A 20,742-nucleotide genomic window follows, 5' to 3' on the forward strand; every position below is an offset into this window, starting at 1 on the left:
GACTGCAAGGGCCATCCAGTCCAACCCCATTCTGCCATGCAGGAAATCTCAATCAAAGCAACCCTGACAAATGGCCATCCAGCCTCTGTTTAAAGACCTCTAAGGAAGGAGACTCCACTACACTCCGAGGGAGTGTAGTCCACTGTCAAACAGCCCTTACTGTCTGGAACTTCTTCCTAATGTTGAGGTGAAATCTCTATTCCTGCAGCTTGCATCCATTGCTCTGGATCCTGTTCTCTGGAGCAGCAGAAAACAAGCTAGCTCCCTCCTCAATATGACATCCCTTCAAGTATTTAAACAGGGCTATCATATCACCTCTTAACCTTCTCTTCTCCAGGCTAAACATCCCCAGCTCCCTGAGTCATTCCTCATAGGCAGGGCATGGTTTCCAGACCCTTCTCCATTTTAGTCACCCTCCTTTGAACACACTCCAGTTTCTCAACATCCTTTTAAATTGTGGTGCACAGAACTGGACACAATATCCAATTGTACTTTATTGTGGCACCAGACCTCTCTGACAGAGAAGGCTAACTTTCTTGTGAAACTAGTTTCCAGGATTCCTTAGCATTGAGCCAGGGCAGTTAAAGTGGTCTCACACTGGATTATTTATGCAGTGTGTTTTGGAATTTACTCTTCTCTCTACATCCAAAAATGTATTGGGGACCTGTAGTAAGCATGGTTTCTGCCACCAGATAGATTAGTTTCAGAGTCCCCAGTGATGGATGTCAGTTTTTTTACAAAACAAAATATTGGAGGTAACAGCAGTTCAGTGGCCTAAGAAGGGTTAATGTGTGTTTAGGAGGCCTTGCTTCAGCTTCTCAGTTCAAGGCTAGGAAAAAAAATGAAGGCTGGGAACCATCTGTGGGAGTAAGCTTTCCTTTTAGCAACCTGCTTATTCAGTTCTCATAGCTTTAATAATGGGAACTGGATCATGCCTGCACATATCCAGTTCCTTTATTTGTTTCTACATTGCATAAACCTTGAGAATCCATCTGTCACTGGTCTACTCTGGGAGTGGGAGATAGACCCCACCCAGGAAACCTAGTAGCCACATGGAACTGGCATGTTGATCATGGGATAGTCTGGACTTAGGCTGGGGTTGAGTTGTAGCACTTGATATGAAGGGATGTTGGAACTCACCAGCTAAAGGACTGTGATACTTTTTCAGCTGTAGACTTGCTGTAGACCACCAAGAAAACCTATGGCAGTGACGGGTGTCAGTTTTTGGTACAAAGCAAAGTATGGAAGTCAAAGGCTTTCATGGCCAGCATCCATAGTTTTTTGTGTCTTTTTCACACTATGTGGCCATGTTCTAGAAGAGTTTATTCCTGACGTTTCGCCAGCATCTGTGGCTGGCATCTTTAGAGAATGAGAATGAAGATGCCAGCCACAGATGCTGGCGAAACGTCAGGAATAAACTCTTCTAGAACATGGCCTCATAGCCCGAAAAACCCACAAAAAACTAAAGTATTGGAAGGTTTTTAATTACTGTACAGTCAAATCCATCTCAGAACAGGGTATGCCTGCCTGTAGTATACCTTCTCAGCTACCCCAACCTCATTTTTTCTTTAGATAGGATGGAATCGCTCTATAGCTGAAATCCCCCTTCCTCAACAACTTGAGTTTTGCCTTGGTAATTAACACTGCAGTCTAAGGCACGCACACAGACCTCTTTCTCAGATTTGTTGTTTTAAACAATTTAAACTATTGGTGAATGTTTCAAGAACCACAAGTGTAATGCACAAGGACCTACTCCTTGCCCAGAGCTTGCAAGGTACAGAGAATATATCTACAAGAAAATAAAGCAATAAACCTGATCACACTTAACACTCCCCCAGAAACGTTGGTTGGCTTCACAATCACTGAAGGAATTAAGTGAACAAAGATGGAGCAATTCTCCATCTTAAATTTCTCACTGGAATTGTGACTTATCACTCTTTCTTCTCTGCAAGAATCACCTCTGTGGTCTACGTTCACTGTGGGTTTGCTGCATTATCAAGCTGACGTGTTCATCCCATCCTTTTCCTTATACTTCCCTAAATCACAAGACACTGCTAAGATAGCCTGGTCCAGGTTGGATCCCTATTGGCTGTGATTTCTTCCTGGAAGTAGGCCCACACTACATTGATTGTGGAGAACTAAACATTATTGCTACTTGCAAGTAATATATGGTACAAATATAAAGCAGGTTAACAGCCTACATCTATAGAACTCTCACAAGAATGTGTTGGCTGCAGATTGAAATCAAAGTCTTAAAGTCTCAAGCTTCACCAAAGGAATTACTTGTAAAGTCCTTGGCGTAGTTCATCTTGAAGCAGGAATGTCACCTGATATGTGACCATAATTGTTCCAAAACCTATATAATGGTGTAGCATTTTCCTGGAGGCAGACCAGTGATGCTCTCTCTCTCTTTCTTTCTCTCTGAGAACTTCATACTGAGGAACATTATTGTGCAGTTTGTTGCCTGGCCTTGATGCATCACTACTGCATCTGTAGCGTATTCAGCTGCATCTGGGGTCATACAACAATGTTTCTTTGCCTTGGGTCAGACATAAGGACTTTCCTAATCTGTTGAAAGCCTTTCTGGCATTTTCTGGTTGACTTAATTTATTTGGCTACTTCTTCAGCAGCTCTGCCAGTGGAGGCACAATTTGACTGTAATTTGGGAGATACCCAAAGTAGCACCTTAACAAGTGTAAAAAAAGGATTGGACCTGCCTTTTAGACTTGGAAGTGACTACGTTCTAAATAAACTATAGCTTAATCTGCAGAGGGCTGATATTATTCTGGCCTACCTGATACCCCTGATTGATCCTTTCAGGCAGTTTTTTTGGATGGATTTTCAGTGCAGTCTGCATAAGGAACCAGAAGACAGCTTGGAAGTGCTCCATATGTTGTCTCTATTAATTTGAGAACACAGCCACATCATCTGAAACCACTGCAGAATCTCTGAACCCAGCCAACAGAGTATCACACAAACCATCTTTAGAGGGCAACAATACCATTCTAAAAGGAAACATATTATATTAAGACTATGGGTTGTTGTCACTTTTCTCCCAAGAGATCACTGCCAGTATCTCTTTGTTAAATCTAGGGTAGAGATGAAGTAGACTGGGGCTAGCTTCCCTAAGGGATCCAGTAAACATGGCATCATGTAGGTTTCTGGAGATATCACTGCATTTAACCAGTGGCAGTCCACACAAAATAGTCCTGGCTCAATGCTTTCCTGGCTTGGGTATCACATGCCTATCTTTAGCATGCCCTTGATTTCTGTTTGGAAATGCATCTACCATATTTGACATGAGTTGTGAAAGAAGAGACCCTCCAGCTGTGCCTCCCATCCCTTCATGGATTTCTCCTTGTCTTTGGTTCTTGTCCTTCATGTCAGCTTCTGCATTAGATTACCTGAACTTGCTGCTTTCTCTTTGTGCAACTGGTTGCTTTCAGGTTAATTTGTCTGACTGCAGGTGTGAGCTGGGAGGAAAAAGTAAAATTAGTTTGGGCTCCCTGGCCTGGAACATTTATGTTCCTTTATGAGTTTCTCCTTTCAGGCCAAAGAGAAAAATCAAAACTCCCCCAAAGCAAAAGGCGGGTGGAAGATGGGAAAAGTGTCTGTTTTAGCATTCTTTAACATGGTTTATGTTCTTAGCCTGTCTACCACCAAGTCAAGGTTCACTCTCTACCCTTTGCTGCAAGAACAGATGCACGGGCTCACAAATTCCCCACCTTTGACTCCTAGGAGTTGGATATAACCTTGTTTCCTAAGGCACAGATTCAACTGCCCTTGGCTTGGCTTGCCTCCCACAACAAGCCCCAATTATTCTTCCTGTGAATCTAGGAAGAATTTGAGTCCATCTTATCTATTAGGATACTATTCCAGCCTCCCTCTCTCCACTAGATAGAGAGAAGCAATCCCACAGCAAAGGGGTGCAGCTGCAACTCCCCCTCCCCAAAACCTGAGTTCCCTTGGACATTCAGCACTGCACTGTACTGTGATTGTATACCTATCTCCTTCTCAGTTTAAAGGATATTTTATTTTTTTTATAAGGGAAGAAAACATTGTAGTGGCTGTTGGGGAATGTTACAGAACAGTAGTAGTATTCAAAGACCTAGCTGTTTCAACATAGATATAAGGAAATCCATGCACTGCATCAAGAATTGCCTCCACTGTTCATGTTTACATGCTGATCTTAGCTTGTATGTCTCCCATCTTTGCCCCTCTAACAATTTGTAATAACCATCGTCGAGAATGAATTTGTCATGCCATCATCTTACCCACGTTTGCATTTATATTACAATTTGAATTCTCTCACCCTCATCCATTGACATATATATGTCTCACTCTATGCACCTGATGAAGTGGACTGCAATTCACGAAAACCTGTACTAGAGAAACACAGTGTAATACACAAGGAGTCAATGCTTGAGCACAGCATGTAAGACACTAAAAGAATACAGTACGGCTGCAAGCCCCACATTTCAATCAAGTAAACACAACAGTGAAATCGAGTGCATCTAATTAAACCTATCCTGATCACTCTTGTAGAGTCCAGTTCCAGAAATCCTCAACCAAATGGCCTTCAGTGAGCAGGACTAAGGGTCACTCCAACTCCTGGAATGAAGAAAGTACAGTTCTTCAACTTAAAGCTACCTTTGGAATAGATTGGGCATTCTCTGTCTCCTCTTCTAGAGTTATTAGTTATCCATGGTCTTAACCCTTTGCTGGCACAGAATCAGACTACCTCCAAGTTTGTCTGCCTAACTTGCAGTATCATCCCTTTCAATGTCTCATTTGCATCCATACTCTTGTGTAAAGACATAATCCATTTTGGTGAGTGATCAAGTGACATCACCCAAGTTACTCTCTCCAAAATACGCTTAAAAACTCAATGAGATTTCAATCCCAAGCAAAACCAGTAGCTCAATACAACAGTCCAGAACGTGGAAACATCACTTCGCTGATTACAACTCCTAGATATTAGCCGGATAGACTCAATAAGGGAGACCAAGGGCCTGAATCTACAGGACCTGAGCAGAGAGGTAGAGGATACGTGTGCTTGGAGATGTCTCCTTCAGAGTCACCATGAGTCACGGTTGACTTGAAGGCAGCTAAGAACAACACCACCAACAACAGACAGCCACAATCCAAGCAATACAATGGAACAGGGAAGTACTGATAGAGTGGCTGCTCTGTTTTGCATTACATACAGGCAGCTGCATCACTCATCTGCAGCAAAACAAGAAAAAGAAGCCTTGAAACAAGTGCCAAAAATCACTTTATAAGAGCTTCGAAACATTAGTTTTTGGTATATCAGTCAATGGCCATACTCGATGACCATACCACAACCAGTAGCATCACAAGGGGGATGTGGACCACACCAGGGGACACCCTGAAGAGGGTGACTTTATTGTTCCTCAGCATCTGCTTTTTGGCAGAAATGTGTTGCGACATTTGATGTGTTCCTTTAAAATGCTGGAGATGGGTTTGAGTGAGGTGAGGATCAGTGAGGCAAGAAGAGAGAAAGGAGAGGCCCCAGGTTTCTTTTAAATTTTAAACATTTAATTTGTAAAAAATTAAATTTAAAAATATTTTTTAAAATAATTTAATTTTTTTATTTAAAAACATCACTTTTCCCCAAATTTTCACTTTAACCACCTGAAACTATGCATATAAAAATATATTTAAGCTATGAATATGATATTGTAATAAAAAGGTATAATTTTAATTTTGCTAGTTCTTTATGTCACAACTGTTACCCTTATATTCAGTGCTGTATTGGAATTATGAATTAGGAGTAACATTAGAACGAAAAAGGCTCAAGTGGTTAAGACGCTGGCTCTGTCGATTGCAAAATTGGCAGGTTGGCAGTTCAAGGACCGGGTGATGCATGATGGGGTGAGCTCCTGTCACTGGCCACATGACCGCCAGCGCATTCCTCAACGCTGGCTCTTTGGCTTAGAAATGGAGATGAGCATTGCCCCCTAAAGTCGGTTACGACTAGACATTCATGTCAAGGGACTACCTTTACCTTTTTTACTTTTACTACAAAAAACATTACTAACAATTCTGTATGGGAGTGGTATAGGAGGAGGTCAGTGGCAGGAGGTGACACCAACCCCGCTGTGGTTACTATATTGGGTGACACCTGCCAAGTGACAACACTGACCACAGCCATTTGGGTTGCTGAATGCCTTCAAGTTGTTTCCTAACGTCTGGTGACACTGAGGTGATCCTATCCCCAAAAGGGACCGTGGGCTGTTTCCATTGGAAAAAAGGGCGAATTTAATGGCATTTTGTTTTCTGAGGGTGTCCCCAAGCGGCATAATTGCCCACACCTGTGGCTGGAAGGAAAACCCAGCGACATATATGTCTGGGTGGGGACAGACATGTCTTGGCAGCACTGGGCAATAGTGGTGGGTGGCAGGTGAACTGTCACCACCCATCTTTAAAATAATAGCTGTGAAAGTTGTATTTTGTATGCACATACTTTAATATTCAAAGATATAGCCATGTCATTCTGTAGAATCAGTATATAGAGTGGTCTTATAGCACCTTTGAGACTAACTGAAAGAAAGAAGTTGGCAGCATGAGCTTTCCTAGACTTAAGTCTACTTAAGTCACACTCTCTCAGCCTCAGGGGAAGGTAATGGCCAACCCTCTCTGAAGGAACTTGCCAAGAAAACCTTAGGGTCGCCATAAATCGGAAACGACCTGAAGTCCACTAATAACAACGCCCTTAGTCTCTGGGTGGCCAGATGTCCTCACCGCAGAGGAGGACCAGGCACCACAATGTAGGATGGGCAAGAAAAGGGCGGGCCATTACGAAACTAAAGCTGAAAACCGTCATAGACATGTAAATTCATGCTTCCTTAGTCCTGCTCCATAGAGAGGGCATTTTGGAATCCCTCCTGGAGAGAAAGCTTGAAATGGAGGACGTGTCCGGGAAAAAGAGGACGCCCTGGCCATTCTGTACTCCATGGGCTTCTTAGTCTTGCTCCGAATTTTGGGGTCCCTCCTGGACAGAAGGCTGAAACGTAGGCCACGTCCTGGAAAAGGAGGACGCCCTGGCCACCTGTAGATCCCAAACTGTGCCCTGTAAGAGATTTGGACTTCATCTCCCAGAGGCCTCAGCCACGTTGGCCAATAGCCTGGCATTCTGGGAGCTGAAGTCCCAAATCTGCGAAAGAGCACAGTTCGGGGACTAGTGCGGTCCTTAAGCCTGGGAGCGGAGGGTCTGTTCAGGGCCCTGGGGCTTTTCTCCCTCCTCTTCCCTGACTCTATGGTCCGTCCTAGACGGGACCTTAGCATTTCCGATGCGTCATATCCGGACGGTGCTGAGATGCCGGTAAGGAGCAGCGCTTGTCCCGGGAGGGAAGCCGGAGCCTATCCTCGAGGGAGGGAGGGAGGGGAAGGGGGTTCCGGCTCCTGGTCCTCGCCTCAGCAGAGAGGAGGAGAGGGGCCGGGTCCGAACAGGAGGGAGGGGGTGGCCCTCTCTCCGCCTGGGCCATTGTCCAGCCCTTCCTTCCCTTGGCTGCCATGCCTTGGGAGGGCCTCTCCCTCCTTCCCTTCTCCTTCCAGCCCTTGCTTCGCTCACGGGGAAGGTTCCTCCTCCTCTGACCGGAGGAGGCTACTGCCTCCACACTGGCGGCGCCGCTTTAAGTGCCCCGGCGGCTCAAGGCTGTGGGATTCTGGGAGTTGGAGTTTGTTGTGGGGCCCAGAGCAGAGTCTTTCGTGCAACCTCCGTCAGTCACGCTTTTCAGACGGGTTAAAGACAGGGTCTGCATGACGTCGTCTGACTAGATTACTGCACTACCCTCTGATAGGGCTGCTATTCCACTTTAATGGCTCTGGCTGCCTCCTGTTGCATTCTGGGGTTTGCAGTTTAAAGAAGGGCGTTTGGCATTCTCAGCCGCAGTGTTCTTAGGCCACACTGAACTACAAACCCCACAATGCAACAGGAGGAGGCCAGAGCAGCACTATAAGAGGGTAGTGTGCTCATCTACCAAATCGTAGCACTGATCCCACCATGAACCTGTCATTAAAGCGACATTGCAATAACGTGAACTTTCATTACTGCAAAATACTAGCCAATGTTGCTTTAATAACTGGTAAATGACAGGATCTGCGCAACATTGTCTGAAAGTCTTTTGCGCAATCATGGTCATTCATGCTTTCCAGACGGGTTAATGGCAGGATCTGCGAGATGTCATCTGAAAGTCTTTTGTGCAATCGCGTCAATCACACTTTTCGGATGGGTTAATGACAGGATCTGTGTGGCGGCGTCTGAACGTTCTTCTCGCAATCATTCAGGAAGGATGGGACAGGAACAGGACGAGGACGGGACAACCTCCGTGTGATAATCTCTTAGAACAGTGGTCCCCAAAGTCTGATCCTCCAGATGTTTTCAACTTCAACTCCCAGAAGCCCCCAGCCAGCTTGGCCTCAACCATCAGAAATTCTGGGAGCTGCAGTCCAAAAACATCTGGAGGGGCAGCGTTTGGAGAATACTGTCTTAGAGCTCCACTCTGTGCCACAACAAACTACCATACTCTTGAGCCATGGCAGTTAATGGGGTCCCAAACCAGATTCTTATTTATTTGTTTCCAGAATGTATATATCACCTTTCTCCCACAACGGGATTCAAGGCGGGTTACAGTATATTAAAAAGACAAAGCTAAAACATTGAGTAGGAAAGTTAAAAAATAATAATTAAATACTACTAACATTAAAACATAAATAAAAACAGCATCCAGAAAACCTTCAGGGGTAGCTGTGTTGACCATTTAGTAAATTCAAACAAAAATCCACCAAAGAGTGATACCTTTATTGGCCAACCGAAATGCAAAATATACTTGTTGCAAGCTTTCGAAGCGCCACTGCTTTTGAAGCTCCACTGTATTACTGTTTGGTGGATCTTTGTTTAAAAACAGCATCATTTAAAACAGTAAAGATCATTAAACATTAAAATGGCACACTACGGCCTGTTACAAAATAAAGCTGCTTCGAGTCAGAGTGGAGGTATGGTGTTTCAATGATGCATGCGTCCTAAGAGTCCAGAAGCCACACCAAAGCCACACTCCAGACTAGCTGCAGTGCCATTGCTGTTGAATGGTCTCCACCATGCAGTCTTACCTGGTGCTAGTGACATTGTTCTTCTTTGGGAGGAAAAGGAGGGTATCAGAAGAGAAACCAGGGATTCTGTGGTTTCTACTGGATTTAATCAGTGCTGGTTCAATTGTGTGCTTAATGTCCCATCTTCAAATGCTGTATAATGTAATGACGTTATATTAAAATGTTTATGGATGCTCACTCTGAGTCTCTCTGTCAAGGGAGCATAAAATAGCCCAGTTCTGGCTGTAATTTAATAGCTAAGGGAGTAAAAATAGGAAAGACTACAGTATTCCTATAGATTGTGTGGATGACAAAGTGGTATTGTACATCAGGCATAGATAGCAGTAAGAGTAGCAGTTTGTCAGTTATATAATTTAATTGATTTAATTTCTGTTCTTTTTCAGATGAAATTGAGTAGCTGCCTATTACAGCTTCTTGTAAGAAGATCCTCACAAACGTGTGAGGCTAGAATATGTGTATAAACACAGAACATTGGTCACTGAACTCTTAAGCTTTGTGCCTTACCCAGATCTCTTTTGGGAATCAGAAACTTGAATCGATGTTATCGGATGAGTTAGAATCCAAACCAGAGGTCAGCAACTGCTACTTTGCTTTGTGTACTTTGTCAAAATCCTGATAATAACAAATGGTGGCTTTTCCAAAAGTTTACATGTGCTTATCACATACAGCTACAGCATAATTTTTTCCTCATGAATGGTTCTAAAATTGGTGAACTGATTTGTACTGACAGGGTGTTATTTCAAAGCTCATCACCCGTAGATGATATTTAGACTGTGCCTTTAGTTTGGAGGAAGACTGATTGAACCCAATGGGAATTACTTCTGAGTAAATTTGAATAAGATTCTGCTACATTTAAGGCTTAATTTACCTGCACCTGCCCCCCCAAAATGTCCATGGCCATTGATGTAAACTCTGATGACATCCATAACACTCAAGCTGCCTGGCATAAAGGTTTTACCAGCTCCTCTTAATAGTAGAGTAGCTAAACATGTGGCAGCCATAGTGCTTGTAGCTTTTCTATCTTCACAGATCTACTGTGACTTGGAGGAGTTCAACCAATTAGTAATGAACCCTCACACCCTACTAGATATATCTCAAATAATGTAATATTTTAATTTTGAAAGCAATATAACCAAACAGGTTATTAATTATATTGCTTTGAAGTATAAATAACTTTGTGAGCCTAAATTAGAACAGTTACGGTAAAACAATAAGTTGTAAAAGATGTAATTATTTGGTTTCCTTTACTTCATGTTAATTTGAAAGTGTTTATATGAAAGCTAAGTGAAAAGCTCAGGTATGTTACCCAATCTTCTGCACGTTTAGGGCAATAACAGTTAGATCTCTTGCTTTCTTGGTTCTAATAATTGGCTGCTACCTTTGCTCCTACCCCCAGCTGCTGGTTCAGTTTGTTCAGAACACAGCTATTCCACTAGGAGAGGGGCTTGTGGAATCGGAACCTAAAGATATTACCTGTCTGTCTCTCCTTCCTGTTACTGAATCCCCAGAATGCAACAGACTGATATTGCCAGGTAAAATCTGAATCCTGATTATTCTAAACATGTGTTTTCTTGTGGTTTTGTGAGATTAATATTGCAGTCCTATGGCTGTCTATTCAGAACCAAGTCCCTATGAAAACAATAGGACATACCCCTAGGTATTGCAGCTTAAGAAGCATGTGGTGAGTCCAGTACTGAAGAGTCATTTTTTTACTATATAGTACAGTTGGTCCTCCATATTTTCTAGTTTCTCTTTCACCTATTTGTTTATTCATGACTTTGTTGCTGCTGCTTAACTATCTTGAACTTCTTTCCCCCCTTCTTCTCTTCATCTCCTGTCCTGCAAACAACACCAGTCCATCAATCCCTTTCCCAGCTTGCCTCCATATTGCCTCATCCAGATTTTAAACCCCTTCCTTTCCCATTGACCTGTTCTACCCAACTCCTCTTCCTCTCAATCTTCCACCACCACCAGTCACTCATTTTACCCCCACAATGTGCTGGTGGTTTTGGAAGGTCAGGAGATTGGGAGGAAGAGGAGTGGGGTAGAGGTCAGTGGGCTAAGTCAAGAAGAGGTTTAAAAATTGGATGTGGCAAGCTGAGAAAGCAAGCGATAGGCTGGTGGTGTTGGAAGGACAGGAAATTGAGAAGATTGGGAGGAAGAGAAATGGGGTGGAGGAGGTTGATGGGCAAGGAAGAGGTTTAAAATCTGGATGAGGTGTCATAGTGGCAAGCTGGGAAAGTGAGTGATGGCCTGGTGCTGGTTACAGGAGTCTGTAGCATGCATGTTTAGGGGGGCTTATGATATTCACATTTTTCCATTTTTGCAGTGGTCTTCCACCTTAACCTCTGTGAATGTGGAGGGAAGACTGTATTGTGTTTGGATCTAGGTTACTCCTGTAATAGAAATATAAATACCTGTATAATAAAGGAGGGGCAATTCTGGCACAGTTATTAGCTGCCTTCCAGTTAATAGTGTGCAAAAGCTGCTTGTTTTATTATTATTTTCTATATCTTTTATGAAAACATGATAATTGCTCTGAAACATTAGGTTGGCTACTGCATTAGCTTGGCTACTGAGGGAGCAGAATGCTGCACTAGATAGGCCTTGAGTCTGGTCAGGTACAGGTCTTTTACTTTTCTGTGCTCAATCTCACAATTTTTTTTTTTTAAAATTGCATTCTCTTCACTAGATGACTCCCCAAGTCATACTAGTTCTTCAAAGGATGTGCCCTCTTCTGCTGTTTTGCGAAGCCTCCAGATGAATGTTGGCCCTGATGGTGAGGAGACAAGGGCACAGACAGTACAGAAGTCACCTGTGCTTCTTCCAAGTCCTGATACTTCCAGCTTATTGCAAGACCTTCAGCCCAGTGATTGCACTTCCTTTATCCTGCTCAATTTAACACGGACAGGTAACTTCTATATTAACATCTGGTTAAAGTGGAGAAGATGCTCATACATCACAAATTATTTTGAAAAGCATACTATATTTTGAGACAGTGTTGAATTTAAAGGAATAATACAGTCAGCAACAGGTCCTTCTAGTAAAGTCGCTGTAGACGTTTCTTGTTATACTGTGGTCACAACTAAGTTTGATCATGTTCTTAGTGTCTGATGAAACTGTCTCTTTTGTAGGCCTTGGCACTCCCTCAGAGCACTTGGTGTTTGTCCAAGATGAAGCACAAGATTCTGGGAATAGCTTCTTCTCTAACAGTAGCACTGACAGCAGTACTCCTTGGTTTTTACGAGTGCAGGAACTGGCCCATGACAGTTTGATTGCTGCCACTCGTGCACAACTTGCCAAGAATGCCAAAGCAAGCAATAATGGTAAGATACTTATTTCTGTCATTTCAAGAGTTAAAATAATGTGCTCTCTTAGTTAATTATTAGTATTAGTTAAATTACTTCAATTAAATTACAGTGCGTCCGCGTCATACGTGGACATGCTATACATGGCTTTCAGCTTATGCTGAAAGAAGCATGACATACAGGAAATGGCATGCGCGCCCATGGCGCACACACTGTACACCACCATGTGCACCACCCCAATTATTTTCAATGGGGCTCGAACATACACAGAACTTGCCTTACATAAGGCAATGGCACACTGTACTGGTTAAGTTGCTATTTAATTAGTATTGATTAAATTACTTCAGAATGTCTCAAATGTCTTGTGCATTTATGAAGCTGTTGTTCTTGAGGATATCAGTCCATGAGTGAAATAGAGCCAGACTACTGAGGTATGGAGAAAAACAAGATTGGCTTTACAGGAATGGCTAGACATACTATGTGTTCATATTAAGTGTTTTCTGCTCTTATACATTTGTAGCCTCGTGATGCTTTTTTCTACCTCTTTCCAGGTGAAAATGTTCATGTTTGCTCAGGAGATTCACAACCGAAAGAATCCAGTCCCATTCCTCACCTGCCCCGTGTGGAGAAAAAGTTGAAGTGCACTGTAGAAGGCTGCGATAGGACATTTGTGTGGCCAGCCCACTTCAAATATCACCTAAAAACGCACAGGTGTATAGATTTTCTATAGCTGTGACTTTACCTGAACTTTGCCTGAACAGATATTTATGCAGTATCTGACTGGTTGTTGCTGTGTAATAATCCAGTACTCAGATTGAGAGAAATTTGTCAAAATACTGTAAGTGAGTTTTAAGTATAGTTGACAGCTTTTAATAGTAATCATAGAAATAATAATAATAATAATAATAATAATAATAATAATAATAAATAATTTGTATTCCGCTTTTTCACAAAGGAATCAAAGCGGATTCCGACAGTATAATTAAAATATCAAACAATTAAAAATTACAATTTAAACCCCCCCAAAACCCCAATCCTCCCCACAATCATAAAAACAGTGATCAACCCATAAAAAGAGATTAAACGTCCAAATTTAAAACTGTCCAATAGGAATACACTAAAATTTCGGGCAGATTAGCGCAAGAAATGAGGGGGGGATGGAGGGATGGTATCAATCAATTTTGATATTGGAACAATAGAGGTATCATTAGAGGGGGGAGATAAGTCTAATGGATCTAACCTTATCTGGAAAGGCCTGTCGGAAGAGATCCGTCTTAATAGCCTTTTTAAAGACTTCCAAGGTGGTAACATGGCGGATCTTGTCCAGCAGGTCGTTCCAGAGCCTGGCAGCGGCTGATGAAAAGGTCCTCTGGGTCATCACTGAAAGTCTGGTCTTCTTAGTTTGTAGCAGATTCTTCCCAGAGGTCCGAAGTGTGCGGGGAGGATTATATGGAAGTAGGTGCTCTTGCAAGTAGTCAGGACCCAAGCCATGTAGGGCTTTAAAGGTTAGAACCAACATCTTATACCTTGCCCGGAAACTGATAGGCAGACAGTGGAGATATTTTAGAATTGGTGTAATATAGGCAGTTCTGGATGTGCCTGTAACCAGCCTGGCTGCCATATTTTGTACCAGTTGAAGTTTCCAAATTTGGCACGAGGGTAGCCCCATGTAGAGCGCGTTATAGAAGTCGAGTTGAGAGGTTACCAGCGCATGTACTACTGTTTCAAGGTCTCCTTGCTCCAGGAAGGGGCACAGCTAGTGTATCAGTTGAAGCTGATAGCAAATGCTCCTGACCGTCACATCTACTTGAGCTTCAGCTGAATATAGCAGTATGAGAATTACTCATAGTTTGTTAACCACAGGTTGGAATAAGAATCTTAGTGTTTTGTTTTATGTATGCCTAAACCATTTATGAATAATGCTAAGATATGGGGGAAAAAAAACCAAAAAAGGTAACTCAAGACCAGGAATTCTGTACTAAAAGAGAAGAAAGTTAGTGGTGGATGGGAGTTTCTTAAAAGTGAGATATTGAAGGCACAGTATCAAACAGTCCTATTGAGGAGGAAAAAATGAGAGGTATATAAAGAAACCAGGATGGATGTCTAAAGAACTTTCAACTGAACTAAGATTTAAAAGGGACATGTGCAAGAAATGGAAAAAGGAGAAAATCACCAAAGAGAAATTCAAACAAATAGCTAGCACATGTAGGGAAAGTCAGAAAAGCTAAAGCACTGAATGAGCTCATGCTTGCCAGAGAGATTAAGAACCATAAAAAGGACATTTTTGGTTATGTCTTAGCAAAAGGAAGTAGAAGGAAATAGTAGACTTTTCCTGAGCCCAAAATGGTCTGGGGGATCAAAAACATGGTGATATTGGCCCCACGTTTGATGAGGCATGGAGGCCTTTTGGTCAAATCTTTCTGAACGTTGTTTGAGTACTAGCCTCACTTCCCCCACAGACCTCACTTTCTGCATCCCAACTTAGTGCCAGCCTTTTCACTTTTCAGTCCATGCCTCTCGCAGGCATTATTGATCTGATCAGAGGACAGCTTGTCTATAACAGCACGTATAACAGTGCTCTGAATTTTATGTTTGTCTTTTAGGAATGACCGTTCCTTTACTTGTCCAGCTAAAGACTGTGGGAAAAGCTTCTATGTCCTACAGCGTTTGAAAGTGCACATGAGAACACACAATGGCGAGAAACCATTCATTTGCACTGAGCTAGGCTGTGGGAAGCAATTCACGACAGCTGGAAACCTAAAGAATCATCTGCGGATTCACACGGGTGTGTTTCCTTCCCCTTTTTTCAAAAGTTTGTCCTACTATATTTAAGAGTTAAAGACATTTCGCTGCATTTTTGGCAATTAAATTGTGAATAGAGCTCTAATTGGATACTTTTTCCTCTTCCTTTCTGCCTGTTGTAAAGTACTTAATTTGGATGATATAGAAAGGGAATAGCCAATTAGGCTCATGCTTAATCTGTGCTCCCCGATAGTAACTGTTGAAATCAACAGCTCTGCAATGTCCATTCTCAGTCTCCCTTATGAATTACAACTGTTCTTGGCTGTTCAATAAATTGGCCACAGCATTAGCAAAAACACTGTTAAAGCCTGTAGCAGTAGCAGTGCATAACTCTGCGCTGCATCAGCCATTTCCATTGAGACCATCCAAGCAGATGGCTTTATGACTAAGTGGTCACATTAGGCAGCACTTACTTAGGAATTCTTCTAGAAACTAAGAGATGCACCCAGTACTTTTCTTCCAGAATTTACCTTATTTCAATGTAAACATCTAACTAAACGACCGGTCCAATAACTACCTAAAATAACGACCTTTAAAATAACGACTTTATTCCCAGATAGGGAATAAAATGTTAGAATGGTGCTAATGAAGACTTGCTTTGGTTTAAGAATTCAGGTTTCCAAGCAGTGTTGCTGTATAAGCTATCTTTAATCACAAAATAGTTTCATTCTTGATATCCATTCACGCTTCCATGACCTTGGCCTCTCCAGTATAATTTCTTGTTTTCATCTTATGCCAGCTTTCAACAGCCCTCCAATTAATTTCCTCCCTCTGTGCTTGTTCTACTGATCCAGTACCATCTGGAGTCTTTATTTTTAACTTTTCATAGATTTCAACCTGCTTTTTCCTTGTATCAGTCACCACAATTCTGTCTTTATTCCAAATTGTTATTTTAAAGAATTTATTATATGCACATTATTATCATTATATTACATTTATATGTAAATTCATTTTTACTTGGTAAACTTGTCAAAGGCCTCTCCTTTTTTCTATTATAAAATTGTTATTGAACTGGGAAAAAGGCATATTTAAAATAAAAATTAAAGGAAAAGGCAAAACTATTTTTAAAGAGAGCAGGAGAAGAAACTATTTTTTTCTCCTTTTTTCTTTTTTAAAAAGGGAGTTTCAGGTTTGGATTGGGACAAGCAGGCAAGAGTCCAACATGGGTCAATGATATACTTTGATATCTGAAAAATCATATTGGGAAACAAAATATAGGAACACCTTGTTATTGGAATTGTTTTGTGCCTTGAAGTCATTTTTGACTTATGGTGACCCTATCATGGGGTTTTCTTGGCAGGATTTGTTCAGAGAGTGTTTGCTCTTGCCTTCTGAGGGTGAGAGTGTGTGAGGAGGAGGAGGAAGAGTTGCCTTGAACTAGCACTTCTTTCAATGGAAGGGTCAGTTGTTACAACAACAATAACAACAACAACTATTTCTATGCCACCTCTCCAACAAACTTGGAAAACAGCATAATTTCAGGCATGAACACGACTTTGACATGCAGTCTGCAGGAGACGGCTATAGTTGGTTAACAAAATACATACTTCTGATAGAAGTCTTAGGTTCAGCACTTCTACACAAATCACAAATAGCAGGACTGAGAAAATATCTTTAAGAGCTGCTGCCAGGTTTAGACAGGACTGGACAAAATGGACCAGTGGATTGGTTCTGTATAAAGCAGCTTGGTTTGTGTGGCAGTGGAACCAGAAGACACTTCATAGTGGTAGGGGATGAGCTGTTGTGATATGCTAATGTGAGGGTGAATAAATGGGGAGGAAGCTATTAGCTACTGATGAAGGTGAGATTTCTTAAAAGAACTAAACATTCTCTTTGAAGATTAATGGGGGTGAACTGGAACTGTTTGAACATGGGAGTGATGTCATAGTCATCATGGCAAAACGTTTTTTTAGATGAGGCATTTCTAATTGGTTGTTGTGTGCCTTCATTTCTGACTCATGGCAATCCTAAAGTGACACTATCACAGTTTTCTTGTAAGAATTTGTTCAGAGGGGATTTATCTTTGCCTTCCTCTGAGGTTAAGAACATATGATTTGCCTAAGGTCATCCAAGTGGGTTTCCATGGCTGACGTGGGATTTGAACCCTGTTTTCCTAGTGACCTAGTCCAGCACTCAAACCACTACACATGCTGGTTCTCCATAATTAGTTAACCTAGGGATAAAAAATTGAAATAATCGCTGGTTATTGAAGAGAAATCAGAAATCTGGGAAATGAAACCGGCTGAGAGCACCTCCGGTGATAAACATAATAGCAAACCTTGCTAAGTGGGCCCTTGGAATCCTTGATAATGCCAAAGAAACTGATTCCTGGTTTGGGTTCTCCAGCTAACAGTGCATAGACTGGGACTGCTATGATGGATGTATATATTCAACATTCAAGCAAACAATAGGGACACTTACTTTTCATATCAAATGAGGAACTGATATAAATAAGCTTGTAGGAATAGGACTGCATTTGGAAAACCAAAGTTTCACTCGAGTTAAGCAAATATCTGATTATAACCTTTTGCAACACAGGAGAAAAGCCCTTCTTATGTGAGGCCCAGGGCTGTGGTCGTTCTTTTGCTGAATACTCCAGCCTCCGGAAACACTTGGTTGTCCATTCGGGTAAGGGAACTTCATCCTCTTAGTTGAGACTATACAGAGTAACTTTCTTGGAGACAGTATGTAAAAGGCACTTGCAGCATGTTTGAGACTGAGAGAAAGAAGTTGGCATAATCTTTTGTAGATTGAGGGCCTGAGCAGAAAGAGAGAAAAAACCAACTTACCTCTGGGGTTTCCCAATTCATAGAGAAAACATGCTGACCACACTATGGACTCCCATAATGGGCTGAATACCCATAGTCTGAACCACCCCACTTTGTCTGAGACGATGAGCCCGCCAAAATGGGGCATTCACAGATACAAACTGCGCCATGCCATTTCCCCCCTTTCCATCCCAAACACTGTGCATGATGGTGCTGCCAGAAGCCACTAATAGCTTTCTTCATTCTGCCCAACCCTTTCGACACCCTGCGCAACCCACTTATTTGCATAAACAATCAACTGCGCATACAGTGCACCATTGTGTCTGTGGCAACCATATGGCCTGTTCTCAAAGCAGGCTGCTAGTGCAGTCCCAGAGTCAGCCACTGGCAGGAGTGGTTTTTCTCTGTTTCTTTGTCCAGCAGCTTCAGGCCACCTCGGGTAATGTCCAACTGCTCTGGGGGCGTGCATCATATGAACACCACACCCCTGAAGTGGCCGGAAGCTGCTCATTCATGCCTATCTGTTTTGGGCAGTCTACAAAAGCATATGCTACAACTTTTTTCTTTCAGTTAGCCTTAAAGGTGCTACAGAATTCCTTTACATGCTGATCCAGACTAACATGGTTATGTCTTTGATTTTTTGGATATAGTAGTAGATACTCTAGGGCCTGTGGAATAAATACTGATACTCCTCTTTCCCCCTTATTCTTTTTTTACATCTTGACCCAACTTGCTCATTTTTCTTCCTTGAACCTACTCAAACCTGCATATCATTCATATACAAGATGGTAAAGTTTCATCTGGCCTGTCTTATACTATGTAAAGGCCTCAAGATTATTGGAGATACAGACCTGAGACTCCAGATCACTTAAGTCGCCTAACAAAATTGGCTCTGAACTTGATTATCTATCCTAGAACTAAGTAGAGGTTGATAGATATCAAAATACATAACTGCTTTGACCAGAATGGCATAAGGATTCAACCCATGTGTTGTGGATTGTTGCTTCAGCCTTGCTGAGAATGAAAGTTTCACTTCCTCCTTTAATAGCTTTTTTGTCTCCTTTCAGGAGTAAAGCCACACCAGTGTCAAATATGTGGAAAGACATTTTCCCAAAGTGGCAGCAGGAATGTGCATATGAAAAAACATCATTCTAGAGTTGGAATGACTAGCAACAGACAACATGAACAAACAGGTAGAATTCCTGGAAGTTGTGTAGAGGATGGGTCAATTTAGAATCATGGTGGGTAAAGCTGTGGCCCTCAGCTCCTCCAGATTCCTTCAAGTGTCCTTTTTCTGGCCCGACAAAGGGTGAATTTTGGAAATCGGCAGCTGCCCGGTGATCTCAGAGTCAGAAAATTGACCTCTGAACTCAGCGTAGTTCTCCAATCTGGGTTTAGAAAGATAGCCTTGAGATGAGTTGGTGACTAATGAGGATCTTTTTAGGAAGATGTATAGCATTGAGATGACTGTAGGGGCAAATAAAAACCTTTTAAATAGAAATAAGAATGTTTGATAATAACACATTGATGGTTTCTTGGCTTTTAAAAATAATCCTAAATTTGACCTGCTTTTCAGCTGTACATGACGATCATCTTATTTAGTCAGAGCTCCCTTATAAAATTCCATCTTTTTGAGCTGTCCTTCTCTGAGAATCTAATTTCCATGCCCCAAAGGGGACACTTTTAAGTAAGGATGAGTGAAAAAACAATTTTTCACATTTAGATTGGTAAGGTAGAGAGAACGCCTTTATATTGTGCCATTGGTGGATGCTGAAGCAGTGGTGCAGGCCATAGTAACAGTTAAAATCACAGAATCTTCTTTTTGCAACAGAATCGCTGATGGGCAGTAGTTTGTTGGAAGAGTCTGAGGTGCACAGCAAGAATCTGGTGTCAATAGGTACTCCTCCCAGCCTTGGTGTGGAATCCTTGCACCTGCCAGACACAGAATCAATTATTGGTGTAAAAGAGGGTGAGAAAATGTTTGTTTAATAGAAAGGACCTACCTGAGGGATGAAACAGGATGGGAGGGGTTCTCTTTCTAAAAGCTTGAAATAATTGGCCTGTTTCATGGAATGTAAGCTAGTTCACTTCAATTAATATTAGAAATGGGTTAATGGAGGGGGAAGTCAGAGATAATTTTCTAAATTGCCTTAATAACTCATATTAGTATTCAAATACTTTTGGAGGGGCATGATATGAATATGTAAATTGCTGTTATCAGTATGCATCTGACCTGGAGTGGTAGTTTCTGAGAGGAAGGAATAGGAGTTTGTTTACATGTCTGTTCTGTTCTTTCAAACCAGATATCCTTTATCTTCTGTCTAAAAGGTAGTTACTTCCTTGTTGGGGAAGGTTTTTCCCTTCTTGCCAATGTATTTTATTGTCTGTATTTTATTGACTGAAATTTGAGTTTCTTCTGTAATCCTGTAATTCTGTACATTTTCTTTCTGGATTAGAAATACACGAGGAAGTTGGATAACTCTAAAACACCCACATAGCATGTGTTTCAGCCTGAACAAATGTCTTTTAAGTTCCTTGAGGAAAAAAGGCATTTTTAAACCAAGTGTAATTTATTCTTTTGCTTAATAGCAGAGGTTCTTGCCGAAGCAACAACAAATTCTCTCCATTCTGTGTCCGATGTGGTTTTGCCATCTCATCATCTGATGCCCATGTCAGTATCAAGGCACTCCTATGAGGTCTCATCTTTGCTACAGTAGATTCACAGGTTGGTC

General features: G+C 41.8%; 1 protein-coding gene across 4 annotated transcripts; it reads left to right on the top strand.

Moving 5' to 3' along the window:
• The first annotated feature begins 7,217 nt into the window (after positions 1–7,217).
• ZNF410 (zinc finger protein 410) lies at positions 7,218–20,735 on the top strand. Of its 4 annotated transcripts, none has more exons than XM_042467725.1 (11): positions 7,218–7,345; positions 9,516–9,703; positions 10,529–10,664; positions 11,825–12,043; positions 12,267–12,458; positions 12,992–13,151; positions 15,044–15,225; positions 17,781–17,870; positions 19,078–19,203; positions 19,842–19,979; positions 20,600–20,735. In XM_042467725.1, the coding sequence occupies exons 2-11, from the start codon at positions 9,671–9,673 to the stop codon at positions 20,725–20,727; spliced, it is 1,404 nt and encodes a 467-aa protein (XP_042323659.1). In that variant the 5' UTR covers positions 7,218–7,345; positions 9,516–9,670; the 3' UTR covers positions 20,728–20,735. The 4 variants fall into 4 exon arrangements, with proteins under 4 accessions (XP_042323659.1, XP_042323667.1, XP_042323677.1 ...); XM_042467733.1 differs by having other exon boundaries at positions 7,219–7,345; positions 20,603–20,735; XM_042467743.1 differs by lacking the exon at positions 19,842–19,979 and having other exon boundaries at positions 7,219–7,345.
• The last annotated feature ends 7 nt before the right edge of the window (positions 20,736–20,742 follow it).

Source organism: Sceloporus undulatus, chromosome 1 (genome assembly GCF_019175285.1).
Source record: "Sceloporus undulatus isolate JIND9_A2432 ecotype Alabama chromosome 1, SceUnd_v1.1, whole genome shotgun sequence".
Classification (NCBI taxonomy): Eukaryota; Metazoa; Chordata; class Lepidosauria; order Squamata; family Phrynosomatidae; genus Sceloporus; species Sceloporus undulatus.